The sequence below is a fragment of the Marmota monax genome, unplaced genomic scaffold (assembly GCF_021218885.2).
Source record: "Marmota monax isolate L192 unplaced genomic scaffold, Marmota_monax_Labrador192_F-V1.1 WCK01_AAM20220418_F8-fsc00061, whole genome shotgun sequence".
Taxonomy (NCBI): Eukaryota; Metazoa; Chordata; class Mammalia; order Rodentia; family Sciuridae; genus Marmota; species Marmota monax.
In genome coordinates, this window is record NW_026695230.1 from 16,372,630 (window position 1) to 16,387,351 (window position 14,722).

Genomic DNA, 14,722 nt, shown 5'->3' on the forward strand with positions numbered 1-14,722 from the left:
ATTAATTTTGGTTTGTTGGGTTTTTTGTCCTGTGAAATTTAATAGCGTTTTCTTTTTTAAATATGTTGTTAGTTATATGTGACAGGAGAATGTATTTTAACATACATAAGTGGAGTATAACTTCTCATTCTATGGCTGTATTTGATGTGGAGTTACAACATTTCTTTTCTTGGACTTATATTGCATTGGGTATTACATGTTTCTACAATTGATCTCCTTATGCAGTAGTTTTGAGTATATATGTAAAAATATTGGAGAAGTTACTTCTAACATAAGCAATTTAACAGTAAATGTTTACAAAAGCTTTTACTGCTAATGGAAACATTAATTGTTTACCTACATGGTGAAGATGGATTTGTATTTAGGTAGTGTGCTGTAGGTAGGTACTTTTATTGTTATCCTCCCTATTTGAAAAATTAAAATCTGGAGAAAGTTGGGAATAAATTTTGTGCACATTTCTTTTATTTTTTTAGACTATTACAGTTTCCTACTTCAAGCAACACAATATATTCAGTATAGTATAAACTTTGGAAAAGGTTTTTACAGTTTTTTTTTTTTTTTTTTAGTTATATATGGACACATTATCTTTATTTTTTTTATTTTTAGGTGGTGCTGAGGATTGAACCCAGTGCTCACATGTTCGAGGCAGGTGCTCTGCCACTGAGCCACAACCCTAGCCTGCACCTTTCTTTTTGATAGGCTGTTTTAGGAAGCTATTTAGAAAGTTATTTAATTGTATATACACTGTCTTAAGAAATCTATTAAATGCCAAGCATGTTAGTGCATGCATGTAATCCCAGCAACCAGGAGGCTGAGGCAGGAGGATTGCAACTTAGCAAGGCCCTAAGCAACTTAGTGAGATTCTGTCTCAAAATGAAAAGCAAAAAGGGCTGAGATGTAGTAAAATGCCCATAGGTTTGATATAAAATTTTAAGTAAGATACTGGTTAGTATCAATTCAGTTTTTTTTTTATATATTTTTTTAGTTGTAATTGGATACAGTATCTTTATTTTATTTATTGTTATGTGGTGCTGAAGATCGAACCCAGTGCCTCACACATGCTAGGCGAGCGCTCTACCATTGAGCCACAACCCCAGCCCCTTAAATCAGGTTTTGATTTTTTAATAAAATAAGTAATTTGTTAAATCTGTATTTTCTTATAACATTCTTTATACTTTTGATCTTTTTAAAAAATATTTTTATTTTAGATGTTGACAGATCTTTATTTTATTCATTTATTTATATGTGGTGCTACGGATCAAACCCAGTGCCTCACACATGCGAGGCAAGTGCTCTACCACAGAGCCACAACCCCAGCCCTATACTTTTGATCTTAATGTTTTTAAACTCAGTGAACAAAGGGAAAGACTTTATCTTTGAGTATATATAACAGTTTTAGTTTTACTAGTGCATGACTGATTAAAAGAAATAGGTGGAAGCCTGGTTTAATTTTTAAATTTAATGGTAGGAGCATTAGAAAAAGTGGACCACCTGAAATTAATTTTTCAAATAATTTTACTTGAATCAATGTATTAAATGTTGTTTTATCATTACAACATATAATCACTATAAATTTTCATGTGGATGTGCTAGGAATTGAACCCTGGGCCTTTCGTATGCTAAGCATGTACTCTATCACTGAGCTACACACTAGGCTCTAAAAAATTTATTACTGAGGTACTTTAACAAATCTTTTTTTTTTTTTCATATTATTTCTTTGAGATGTGTGTATTTTATATTCATAGCACATCTCAGTTCAGACTTCCTGTATTTCATTGTCTTAATAGCAGTATATGGTCACTGTTTTCAGCAGTGCAGTGCTAATACCTTCTTGAATAAAAACCTAATTTCAAATAAGAAATACCTAGAATGGGCAAATTCATATAAATAGAAAGACTTAAAAGAAATCTTAGATTTTTTTTTTTTTTTTAGTACTCATGTTGTTAGTAATAATATTGTTACTCATGTATTTACAATGTGGAAAAGTTTCAGTATGATATTGCTAATGTATTATGAATTTTTAAAAAAATTTTTTTTTAGTTATAGGTGGATTCAATACCCTTTTATTTTATTTATGTTGTGCTGAGGATCAAACCCAGGGCTTCACACATGCCAGACAAGTGTTCTACCACTCAGCCCCAGCCCCAGTATTATGTATTTTTAAAAATATTTTTTTTTAGTTGTCAATGGACATTTATTTTATTTATTTATATGCGGTACTGAGAATCGAACCCAGTGCCTCACACATGCTAGACAAGCGCTCTACCACTGGCCACAACCCCAGCCCTGTATTATGTATCCTTAATATGTGAAGCAAACGGTTAATTATGTTAAGGTCATTAAGAACCAAGATTTTAGCTGGGCATGGTGGCACACAACTGTAAATCTCAGTAGCTTTAGGGTCTTGAGGCAGGAGGATTGCAGGTTTGAAGCCAGCCTTAGCAATTTAATGAGACAGTAAGCAACCTAGTGAGACCCTGTCTCAAAATTAAAAAATTTTAAAAAGGGCTGGGAATGTGGCACTCCTGGGTTTAATCCCTGGTTCTAAAAAACCCAAAACAAACAAAAAGCCAAGATTTTTTGGGAAAGAGGAATTGAAATCTAAATAGCTAGAAATTTTCAAGTCTAAATAGCTAGAAAATTAAGCTCAAGTCACTTGCCCATGCACAAAGAAAAATACTTTGGTAACTATTACCATAAGGTAATGGACAGAATATGTTGAAGATACAACAGAATATCCAAAAAGTGGCAAATGATAGTTTCTCCAGTAAATAAAGTGGAAGAAACAAAAAAAAAAGTATGGTGTACTTGAGCTATATTGAACAAATAGAATATGTGAGCCTTTTTTAGATTCTGATTTGAAAAAGATAACTATTAAGAAAATGCAAGCCTGATATGGTGGTCAGGCCTATAATTCCAAGGACTCTGGAATCTGAGGTGGAAGGATTGCAAGTTTAAAGCCAGCCTGGACAACTTAGTGAGACCACATCTCAAAATAAAAATTAAGAAGGGATAGGGATGTAGCTCAATGTTAAAGCCATCTGAGTTGTTAAATTCCCAATACTGAAAAAAAAAATAGAGACATTTTGGAAATTAAAACAAACACAGACTGGATATCTATGACAATAAAAAGTTAATATTGGGCATCATTAATACTAGTTTCAGATATTTGAAATTTACCATAATAAAGTCTTACCCACTGAGCCACCACCCCACTCCTTTATTTTTTATTTTGAAACAAGCTCTCACTCAGGTGCTTAAGGCCTCACTTAAATTATTGAGGCTGGGGCTGGGATTGTGACTCAGCGATAGAGCACTCGCCTTGCATGTGCGACGCCCTGGGTTCGATCCTCAGCCCCACATAAAAATAAATAAATGAAATAAAGGTATTGTGTCCAACTACAACTAAAAAATAAATATTAAAAAAAGAAAAGTTAGAGGCAGGGGCTGGCCACATAGCTCAGTTGGTAGAGTGCTTACCTCGCATGCACAAGGCCCTGTGTTCAATCCCCAGCACCACACACACAAAGAGAGGCATTATGGCTATGGAGCCAGCTTTTTTATATATATACTTTGAATATCATTTTGCTTTATCTTTTAATAAATCATCTTAGGGGTGGCAATGTTGTCCAAACCAAAACTAGGAATCAGAAGACAGTATAAAAAGTGTTACCTATTTTAAAGAACAAGGTGTGTGATTTTTACTGTATTTGATCATCCCTACCCTATTCTTTTTTTTTTTTTCTCTCTTAAGTACCAGAGATTGAACCCAGGTGTGCTTACACACTGAGCCACACTTCCAGCCCTTTATTTATATTTTATTAGAGACAGGGTCTCCCTAAGTTGCTTAGGGCCTTGCTAATTGCTAAGGCTGATTTTGAACTCACGATCCTCCTGCCTCAGCCTCCCAAACCACTGGGATTACAGACATGTGCCACTGCCTCCAGCCACCCCTATTAGTTTTTTTAATGAGTGGTAACTTTATTTAAGTTAATTGAGGTAATTGTCATAATTAAATTTTAAATAAATTCTTAATAACCTTATATATACCTAGATTTCCAGCCAGAAATCTTGTTTCCTGAAACAAATGCATTAGAGAAGCATGTTATTTAAGACTACTAAAGACTTTCCTTTTTTTCTCTTTTTTGCCAAATTTGTTAAATTCCTCTCTCTGGTACATGTTGGATACTTATTTTGGTTTTCTTTCTTTTTTTCTTTTTTTTGCAATGAATGATCTTTTATCAGATTTGGAACTCAACACACACAGAGAAAACAATAAACAAAACAATGCTCTAATGAACATTGTTGGGAAAAATAGAGAAATTCTATATTTGACTTTTGTTTCTATGTTCAATGGCTTGGCTGAGATATAGTTCTGTATTATATAAAATGAATGTTTTTTTTTTTTATTAGCTACACATGACATTACAGTGATCTTGGAAATTCATACATTTGAATCTTGGTTTTCTTTTAATAGCACAATTTTACTAGTACTGCGTTTATTAATTGTAGTTTGGTATTTATTGTTTAGTAAATAATCCACTTAGAAGCATTATAGCTGAGGAGTCATATTTTGTCTTTTAATACAGATTGAACATCCCTAATCCAAAAAATCTAGAATCCAAAATGATCCAGAATCCAAAACTTTTGGAGTGCTGACATGATAACATAAGTGGAAAACTCCCCATCTGATCTCAAGTGACAGGGTTTAGTCAAAACATAGGCACACTAAAATTAGTGTAAAATTACCTCCAGGTTATGTGTATAATATAAATGTGAAACAAATGAACTTAATTGTTAAGTCTATAGATTTAGTTCCTATCTCTGAGATGTGTATGGTGCCAATTTTTAAAAATCTGGAAAAATCCAAAACACTTATGGTCCTAAGCACTTTGGATAAGGGATTCTTAACCTTAACTGAAATATGGATGTAATCTCATTAACATGATAATTTCTGTATACTTTTTCCTGAAATGCTGAATTTGTCTTTTTAAAATTTCACTTAATTATGTTTTAATCCTTAACTTAAAAGTTAACAGCTTGCAAACATTTGCTATTCCAGGCTCTATATTTCTCAGTATACTCTCAGGGTTTCTTTATCCCTTTCCACTAGCCTTATTTCTTGTTTGTTTGGTAAGTATCCCACTGGACTGTTTAAGTATAAATTCATTAATTTAAGAGGAGTTTAAGTGGTATGTGTTAAAACCCTCATTAAAGAGGTGTTAGGGATTGTTTTCTAAAACAGGGTTATTATAGACTCATTAACATTTATAAGCTGTTTTAGACTTGTTTTTTCCTATTGTTTTGTGAGTTCAGGTGGTTTAAGAATGTTGGTGAGCACAGTGAGTTAGGTTTCAGGGATGGGGGAAGTGTTTTTAAGCATAGCAGGTGACAAAAAAATTGGTGGCTGAAATTGTATTCTTAGGCTAAAAGATAACATTAATTAATTGGCTCTAGCCACTAAGTTTAACCAGAAGTGGTAATTTGTTTTTGGTGGTCTCATTTGGATTATAATACTTGCAATGTAGCCACCCCATTCCCCCAAAGAAGTTAATGAGTTGAGCTTTTCCTCAGGTGAATATATCCATGTGAATAAGATGGAAAAAAAATGCTTATGGCTTATTATTTTTCAGTGTTCTGGACTTGGTGCCTCATTCTGCTATATGCTCTCCTATTTGGTTGGAAGACCAGTTGTGTACAAATACCTAACAGAGAAAGCAGTAAAATGGTCACAGCAGGTAAACGTGTATTTGTTTGTTTGTTTAGTTTTGTTTTTTGAAACAGGATCTTGCTATGTTATCTAGACTGGGCTCAAGTGATCCTCCTGCCTTAGCTGGAACTTCAGGTGTGTGTAATTGTGTCCAGGTTATTTCAAATTATGTAATATAACTTTGGTTAAGTGAGAGGTCAATGTGTAGTCCCTACATAAGTTTAATATTAATTTAATTTATGTAGAAAGTACATAAATTTATGTATTAAATCAAATAGCAAAACTTTATGCACAAAAGTAGTTTAGATAATAAGAATTATCTTTTCACCCAAACAACATCAAGTGGTATGCAAATATGAATATCTATAACATCAAGTGGTATGCAAATATGAATATCTATCTATTTATTTGCTTTTTTTTTTTTTTAGTACTGGAAATTGAACCTTTGAGATAGGATCTTAGCTGGGTATAGTGGCACATGTTTATAATCCTGGTGACTCAGGAAGCTGAGGCAGTAGGATTCCAAATTCAAAGCCAGCCTCAGCAACTTAGCAAGGCCTTAAACAAGTTAGTGAGACCCTGTTTCAAAATAAATAAAAAGGGCTGGAGATAATAGCTCAGTAAAGTTCCCCTGGGTTCAATTCCCAGTACCAAAAAGAGAGAGTGAGTCTTGATAAATTGCTGAGGCTAGCCTTGAACTTGAGATATTCCTGCCTCCTGAATCACTGGGATTACAGGCATATACCATTGCTCCTGACAATGATTTTTTTTGTTTTTTTTTATGGTGCTGGGGATTAAACCCAGGGCCTTGTGCATTCGAGGCAAGCATTCTACCAACTGAGCTATATCCCCAGCCCTTCCTGACAATAATTTTGTAAGCAAATTTTTTTTTACTTGTAGTGATTATTTTATTTATCAGTTTATTTGTGGTGTTCAGGATCAAACTCAGGACTTCCTCATTAAAAGCATAAATTCTGGGGGTGGGGATGTGGCTCAAGCTGTAGCGCGCTTGCCTGGCATGCGTGCGGCCTGGGTTCGATCCTCAGCACCGCATACAAACAAAGATGTTGTGTCCGCCGAGAACTAAAAAATAAATATTTTTTAAAAAAAGCATAAATTCTGTCACTGAGTTATACCACTAGATCCTCTGAAATGATAATCCTAATTCTTTGTCTTCATAAATTTAATCAGCAGACAAGTTCAGGTCAGTATGTAGGTATCCACATAATTAGACACTTTGTTATCTTCAGTCAGGATCCCTGCAAATACAAACCTTGCTACACAGAGAAGGCTAACATAATATTGTGAGGCAAATCCTATTTTTATAAAAAATCAGAAGGAATAAACTATTGTATCTCATAGGAATTTGAGATTATCCTGCTGTACCCCCCTTTTTTTTAAAGATTAGTAGATTAAGAACAATTTAATGTTTTGCCCCAGATCACGAATATTTAATTATAATGGTTTAGAATCTTATGTCTCTAGACTTCTAGTATAGTGTTCTTTCACTATATCAGTAATGAAAATTAAAGTAGTTTTACTATTTAAGCTTTTCTTTGGAATAGCTATTTTGTGTAAGGTTAAAAGTCAGTCACTTGGGCTGGGGCTGTAGCTCAGCAGCAGACCGCTTGTCTAGCATGTGTAAGGCACTGGGTTCCATCCTTAGCACCACATAAAAATAGAGAAATGAAATACAGGCATTCTGCCCATCTATAACTATCAAAAAAAAAAAAAAAGGTCAATCACTTGAGGGCTGGGGATATAGCTCAGTTGGTAGAGTGCTTATCTCACATGCACAGGCCCTGGGTTCAATCCCCAGCACCACCAAAAAAAAAATATATATGTATATACACACACACATGTATCTCATGCATGCTACTGTCATGTATATCTAAAAAGAATAAGTAAGAAATAGTTATGGAAATAAATTCAACAATAATAAAAAAAACTTAACAGTTGGTCAAAGGCAATATAAATTATAATCAATGTGTATTTATTTAATCAGCTGAAGATTTCCATATACCTAGCTAATCTCATTTATCAACTATGAATGAGTTCACTCGTGATTATCTGGACTTTTTAAAAATTGGTACTAGGGACTGAAAATGTAGCTCAGTGGTAGAGTGCTTTCTTAGCCAGTGTAAGGCCCTGGGTTTAATCATCAGCAACACAAAACACACAGAGCTTGATTTGTTGTGATATAGTAATTCATTACATTGTAGAAAGGTAGGGGCATTAAAAATTGGCCACTTGAAGTGTATGCTTTATCTAGTTTACATATGTTTAAATTTGGCATTTTAGGTGTCAAATATCATTGAGCCATCATAAAGCTGATGTTGGACTTGAGTGGCATAACATTGATCAGTAAGCACAATTTAAAAACAAAAAAACTCATGTTATTTATCTATGGTAATGAGCATTTGGTATACAGTTTTGTCATTTGCAAATTCTATTTTAATCACTTTTTTTTTCCTTTAAAAAAATTTCTTTTAATTGTAGGTGGACATAATACCTTTTATTTTATTTGTTTATTTTCATGTGGTGCCAAGGATTGAACCCAGTGCCTCATATGTGCTAGGCAAGCACTCTACCACTAAGCCACAAACCCAGCCCTATTTTAATCACTTCTACTGGATAAATTCTGAAATATTAGGGACAAGAATTTGAAATAAGGTGCTACATAAAGCAACTTATCTTTAAAATTGTCTTTATCTGATGCTAATTATCTTTTTTCTTATGACAGGTTGAACGTCATAGAGAACATCTCATTAACTATATTATATTTTTGAGAATAACGCCATTTCTGCCTAATTGGTTTATTAATATTACATCTCCTGTGATAAATGTGCCATTGAAAGTTTTTTTTATTGGCACTTTTCTAGGTAAGGCCTTTAGTTCATGTTGTGTTAGAGCTCAGTATAACTCTTGGGCACAAAGCCTGGCCTGTATGGATTACTCAGAAATGTTTGTTTTAAGTGTTTTGGGTCACTTCTTTGTTTTATTATGTTTTTATTAAATTTTATTTTTTGATATTGGGATTTGAACCCAGAGACACTTTACCACTAAGCTATATCCCCAGTGCTTTTATTTCTTTTCTTTTTTCTTTCTTTCTTTTTTTTTTTAATTTTAAGACAGGGTCTCACTAAGCTGCTGAGACTGGCTTTACACTTGCTATACTGCCTCAGGCTTCAGGCTGCATTACCTCTTTAAAGACCACTTTCTACTGAATATTTCTTTAATAATACAGAATTAGGCAGAATTTTTTTCTTTTTCCAGTGCTGGGGTTTGACCCTTGGGGCCTTGCTCATGCTGAACTATCACTGAGCCATACCTCTAATCTAAGCAGAACTTGATTTGTATTCTCTTTGTCGTCGTCATCTTCTTCTTTTTTTTTTTTTAATAATACCTTTATTTTATTTATTTCTATATGGTGCTGAGGATCTACCGCTGAGCCACAATCCCAGCCCCTATCTTTGTCTTCTAACAAGTATTGAACTTTTAATTTCAGTAGTGGATTGATCCTAGTTTTCATTTCATTGAAGTCAGCATTTATTGTAGGTATTACCAAAGTGATTTCCAAAGGCAAGAGAGACACACATTTTTGCTTTCAAGGAACTGACCACTTGATTTTGAAATTAATCAATGGACATGAATATGCATACATATTTTTTGAATTCTTGTGGTTCTTTAGTAAGAGTGCTCTGCCTTTCTTTCCAATTTAAATTGAATTGTTTAGATACAATGAGTAGATGTTTCATATTGAATATCTGTTAAAGCTTAATACTAATGAAATTAGACCTTTTTGAAGAAACAATAAAAATTTTTGTGTGTGCTAGGGGATTGTCAAAATCAATTTTTTATTGCTACTTTTTTTTGTTTTAGATTTTGGGAATTGTTACATTTTAAAAATATATATATATTTATTAGTTGTAGATAAACACAATACTATTTTATTTATTTGTTTATTTTTTATGTGGTGCTGAGGATCGAACCCAGTGCCTCAAAGGTACTAGGCAAGCACTCTACCACTGAGCCACAACCCCAGCCCTTATTGCTACTTTTTGTTTAACTTAATTTTATTTTTTGATCTGGAGGATTGAACCCAGGTCCTTGCTCATACTAGGCAATACTAACACTGAGCTGCATCCTGTTGCTACTTTTATAAAAAATTCATCAGCAGTTGTATCAATATGGGTATCTCATCCCCTTGTTTTACAGGTGAAATAGATAGAAATTTTAATTTGTTTTATTTATTTATTTATTTTAAATAACATGGACACAATACCTTTATTTATTTGTGGTGCTAGGGATCAAACTAAGCTAAGTTCCTTATGTACTCTTGCATAACCTGCTCTTTCTACCAGTGTCTTGGATATCTTTACATTTCAATATGTTTATGTTTCTTAATTAATTATATTTAATTTATTCAATTTTATTTTGTTTTCTTTTAATACTGGGGATCAAACCAAGGACCTTGCACATACTAGACAAGTGCTATACTGCTGAGCTGCACCCCAGTCCTCAACCTTATCTTTGAAGGTTTAGATAATTTTCAGATTTTTATTATAAGGCATCATTCTTTAAAACTTGATTTTTGCTCATGTACATTAATATTCCTACATTTGAAATTGCTAGATCAGAGCACATGATTTTTTATGTGTGGTACTGGGATTTGAACCTAGAGCTTTATTTTATTATTTATTGGTGGTACTAGGGATTGAACCCAGGGCCTTGTGCATGTGAGGCAAGCACTCTACCAAATGAGCTATATCTCCAGCCCAGAGCTTTATTTTATTTTGAGACAGTCTCACTAAGTGGCCCGGCTGGCTATGAGTTTGTGATCTTCCTACCTCAGCCTTCTAAGCAGCCGTACCACCAGGTCTGGCTTCCTTGTTTTTTTCCTTAAACTATTGATAAAAGCTGTGAAACTCTTCTTGATTTTTGTTGTTGTTCATTATACTTAAGAGGTAATTTTTGAAAGATTAATTCTTTATGTAGGAATAAACTTGAGGATTTCTGGATTCTTTTTTTTTTTAATCAGGGACTGAACTAGGGGGCACTCAACCACTGAACTACATCCCCAGCCCAATTTTGTATTTTTTTTAAAGACAGGATCTCACTGAGTTGCCTCCCCATTGTTGAGGCTGGCTTTGAACTCAAGATCCTCCTGTCTCAGCCTCCCTAGCTGCTTGGATTATAGGCAAGCGCAACTGTGCCTGGCAGCTTTGGATTCTTCACGATTGTCTCTCCAAATGGAAATAGCTGTATTCTTATGAGAAATTTTGTGCACACAGAAATTCTTAATTTTAAAAAATTCATGGTTTTTACTTTTTGCTTTATTTTATTTTATTTTAGGTGTTGCACCCCCCTCTTTTGTAGCAATTAAAGCAGGAACAACACTGTACCAGCTTACAACTGCAGGGGAAGCTGTTTCCTGGAACTCAGTATTTATTTTGATGATTTTAGCTGTTCTTTCTATTCTGCCAGCCATCTTCCAAAAAAAACTAAAGCAAAAATTTGAGTGAAAAATCATCTGGGTTTGGGTTTGCTTTCATCATCATCATCATCATCATCACCATCATTATCATCTCAGGATTAGCAGGTGCATCCATTTATGTTTCTAAATCACCTCTTCAGTAATTGAAACGAGGAATTTGTAAAATAATATTTCCTATCAGACATAAAATAAATGCATATAAGTGTCAAGGTAAAAGAGGAAAGTAAAAATGGAAATTGATATACTATGAAAAGTACTGTCATCAATAGTTATTATACACATAAATTATTGTACCAAGGGTACCTATAGGTAGATACTATAATAATAGCATGGTAGGAATTCTTGGTATAACTGATTCATTCAAGTTAATATTTTTCTCATATCTAATGATTAAAATAGATAGTGGTGCAATTCTTGGTAATATTAGCCTTCTTTCAGAGCTTAAGCTGGATAACTAAAGTTTCAAAGAGATTTGTTTTTTCTCTTTTTGCCTTTGATGTAATGAATTTGTTTAGAGGTTGTATCCTCATAGACCACTGAATATAGAAAGGATATCAAGTTACCTATTTTGTTAATATTATTTTTATTTCTCTTATAGACTTTTATCATGGATTAGTCTGGTAATTTAGATTCTGGCCAGTCTATTTTCATCCTTTTTTTCTACCTTTTACAATGTTTGCACCGTCATATAAAAAATGAGAATTACATGATAACTATCATTGGAGTTGATAATTTATATTCAGATAATATTTTGTTACAGTGTCTCTTTAATATCTCTGAAGCTTATAGTTTTTAGACATTAGAATAATTATTTTGTATTTTGAAACAAACAATGGCAGCATGGCACTAGTGGTTAAATGTTGTTTATTTGTTCTAATGACTGTAAAATTTACCTCATTTATTTATTAGTCTGGTCATTAATTATTACGTAATTATCCCTTTTATGCATGATACACCTAGAAGAATGCCTTGTTTTCCTGTGATGGCTTTTTTTGTTTGGGACTGTTTTTGATTAATGCAGTTTCCCAATTTAGAGTTTTTACTTTTCTAACTCAAAAAAGTAACTTCTCATGTGGTAACTATTGTACTTAAATAGTTCTGGAAAAACTAAACCACTTTTTGCTGCTTGATTAATGGTAATGCCCTTGGTTCCTTGTATCCAGGACACAGCCATTCTAAAGTACTGTGTCAGTTTTAGCTTCATCAAGACTGTCATTATGTTGAAAAGTGTTTTAGCTGTGTTAAAAATCCTTTTATGTTTTCATTGTGAGAAGATCATCCTTAAAGTTTCTACTACATGATGTGGACTGATTTATTTTTTTCTATCACAGTATTAACAAATGGATGTATTGTAAATACAAAGAAAATATATTGGTTAATATAGTAAGTCTTATGTCACTTGGCCTTTTGTGCAGAATTATTTATTATTATTTCTAGCAATGTTTTCTTTCTTATTGACCAGAGTCTGAATGATAAACTTTTGTTATTTTTTACAAATCAATTAAAACATAGCCTTTTGGGACAAAGTTCACTAAATATTACCATATAAAATGTAATTGAGCAAATTTTTATCAGACTTTTAAAAATAAAAGTAAGAGCTTGGACTCGGGAGAAGCCCATTTACTCTGGTATGTGCACATTGTACTCACTCTATTATCAGAGTGTTTTCTCCATGTTTATTATATACCCTTTCGCTTTGCTATTTATTTTTCCTGTTAGAAAACTATAGCTGTCAATTTAGATGGTGGTATATTTTCTTCTCCTAAGAGAATTGCCAGTTTTTCCAGGTTCCTCATCAGAGACTTCATCGGGCTAAACCCCAAATATACTTGGTGGCCTGTATTCATGGAGTCACAGACTTGGCCTAAGTCCAAATGTAAATTCAAGCTTCAGCCATCTACCCCAACACTTTTTTTTTTTTTTTTTTTTTGGTGCTGGGGTTTGAACTCAGGACCTTGCACATGCTAAGCATGTACTTTTACCATTGAGCCATAACCCCAGCCCCTTTGGTCACATCTGAAAGACCATTATGTAGTAGTGGCCACAAGAGAGCAAGCATCTGCAATGGAAGGTGAGTGAATTAAATAAATAGAAAGTTGACATACTAAGACACTAAGGCTATTATCTTCTTAATTAATGGTCTTTCTCTAGAGCTCTGTTACTTTGAGTGTCATATATCTAAGATACTTAATAAACGCAAACTAAAATGTAATAATAATAATAATAAAATAAATTGTACTGGAGAAACTTAAATGTCATTCTTGGGATTTATTTTATGAAAGTACTTATATTTAAAACAACTTCAGGGGCTGGGACTGTGGCTCAGTGGTAGAGCACTTGCCTAGCATGTGTGAGGCCCTAGGTTCATACCTCAGCACCACATAAAATAAATAAATAAATGTTTTAAAAAATAAAACAACTTCATTTGAATAGAAATATATTCTCTTGAAGTTACTGGTGTTTTTGGCCTGGGGATTGAATCCAGGGTGCTATTTTGCTAAGCTGTGTCCCCAGTCCTTTTTATTTTTTATTTTGAGATGGGGTCTTGGTAAGCTGCTGAGGCTGGCCTCAAATTTTGTAGTTGTCTGAGTCAACCTCCCAAGTCTCTTGGATAACATGTATATACCACCATGCCTGCTGATCTCAAATTCTGATGTACATTTTTACCACTAAGAAAAAAAAAACAAACTGCAAGACCTTTATTTTTTTTTTTTTTTTCTTCAGTGCTGAGGATCAAACTACAGGGCCTTGCACATGCTAGGCAAACACTCTACTACCAACATACACCCCTAGTTCAACCTTTTAATTTTAAAAGAAACAACTGAGCCAGTCACAGTGATACATGCATAAAGAAAAGAGATTACCTCTAAGGAGTGAGTGATAAAATGTCCAAAACCTTAAAAAAAAAAAAAAAGAGGTTTATTTAGCTCACTGTTTCTGAGGTCCGGGACCAAGGGGAATCTGGTGATATGCTTCTTGCTAATAGAATCTGGAGGTGACATGGGATATCACATGTAGAGAGATGAAGGGTATACTTGGATACCTTCTGGTCTCTCTCTTACAAAGCCATCTTCTACCCTGATGACCTTATCCTAATCACTTCCCAAAGGCCTTACCTCTAAACACCATAGTTGGATTAAGTTTCTTAATATCTCACAGTGGGAATTAAATTTAAGACATGAATCCTTGAGGACACACTGTTTTGTATTTGTGTCAATATCATCTCTTAGTTGTATCATATATGTATCTAGATAAATAGATGTAGATGGGAAAATGTTACCATTGGATTTTTAAATGGATTTTTCTTGTTTCTTAGAACTACAAATAATTCTATTATTATTGACAGATGAAGTTTAACTAGAAACAAAACAGATTACATAAATACCCAATGCAGAAAGTTGGAATAGATCTTAGTAAACTTTGAAAAATAAAAAGTTAAATTGAAGAGTAGATATTAATGAAATAGCTGGATATGGTGGCACATACCTATAATCCTAGGTACTTTAGAGGCTGAG

At 33.5% G+C, this 14,722-nt stretch overlaps 1 protein-coding gene across 2 annotated transcripts in view; it reads left to right on the forward strand.

The window, feature by feature from the left end:
• Tmem41b (transmembrane protein 41B) overlaps positions 1-13,460 on the forward strand; it is a 28,179-nt gene extending 14,719 nt beyond the window's left edge. For both annotated transcript variants that reach the window (XM_046438364.2, XM_046438363.2), the window contains 4 exons: positions 5,040-5,133; positions 5,634-5,738; positions 8,454-8,592; positions 11,066-13,460. In XM_046438364.2, the coding sequence (XP_046294320.1) occupies positions 5,040-5,133; positions 5,634-5,738; positions 8,454-8,592; positions 11,066-11,235 (508 nt within the window). In that variant the 3' untranslated portion in view covers positions 11,236-13,460. The remainder of the gene's footprint in view (positions 1-5,039; positions 5,134-5,633; positions 5,739-8,453; positions 8,593-11,065) is intronic.
• The last annotated feature ends 1,262 nt before the right edge of the window (positions 13,461-14,722 follow it).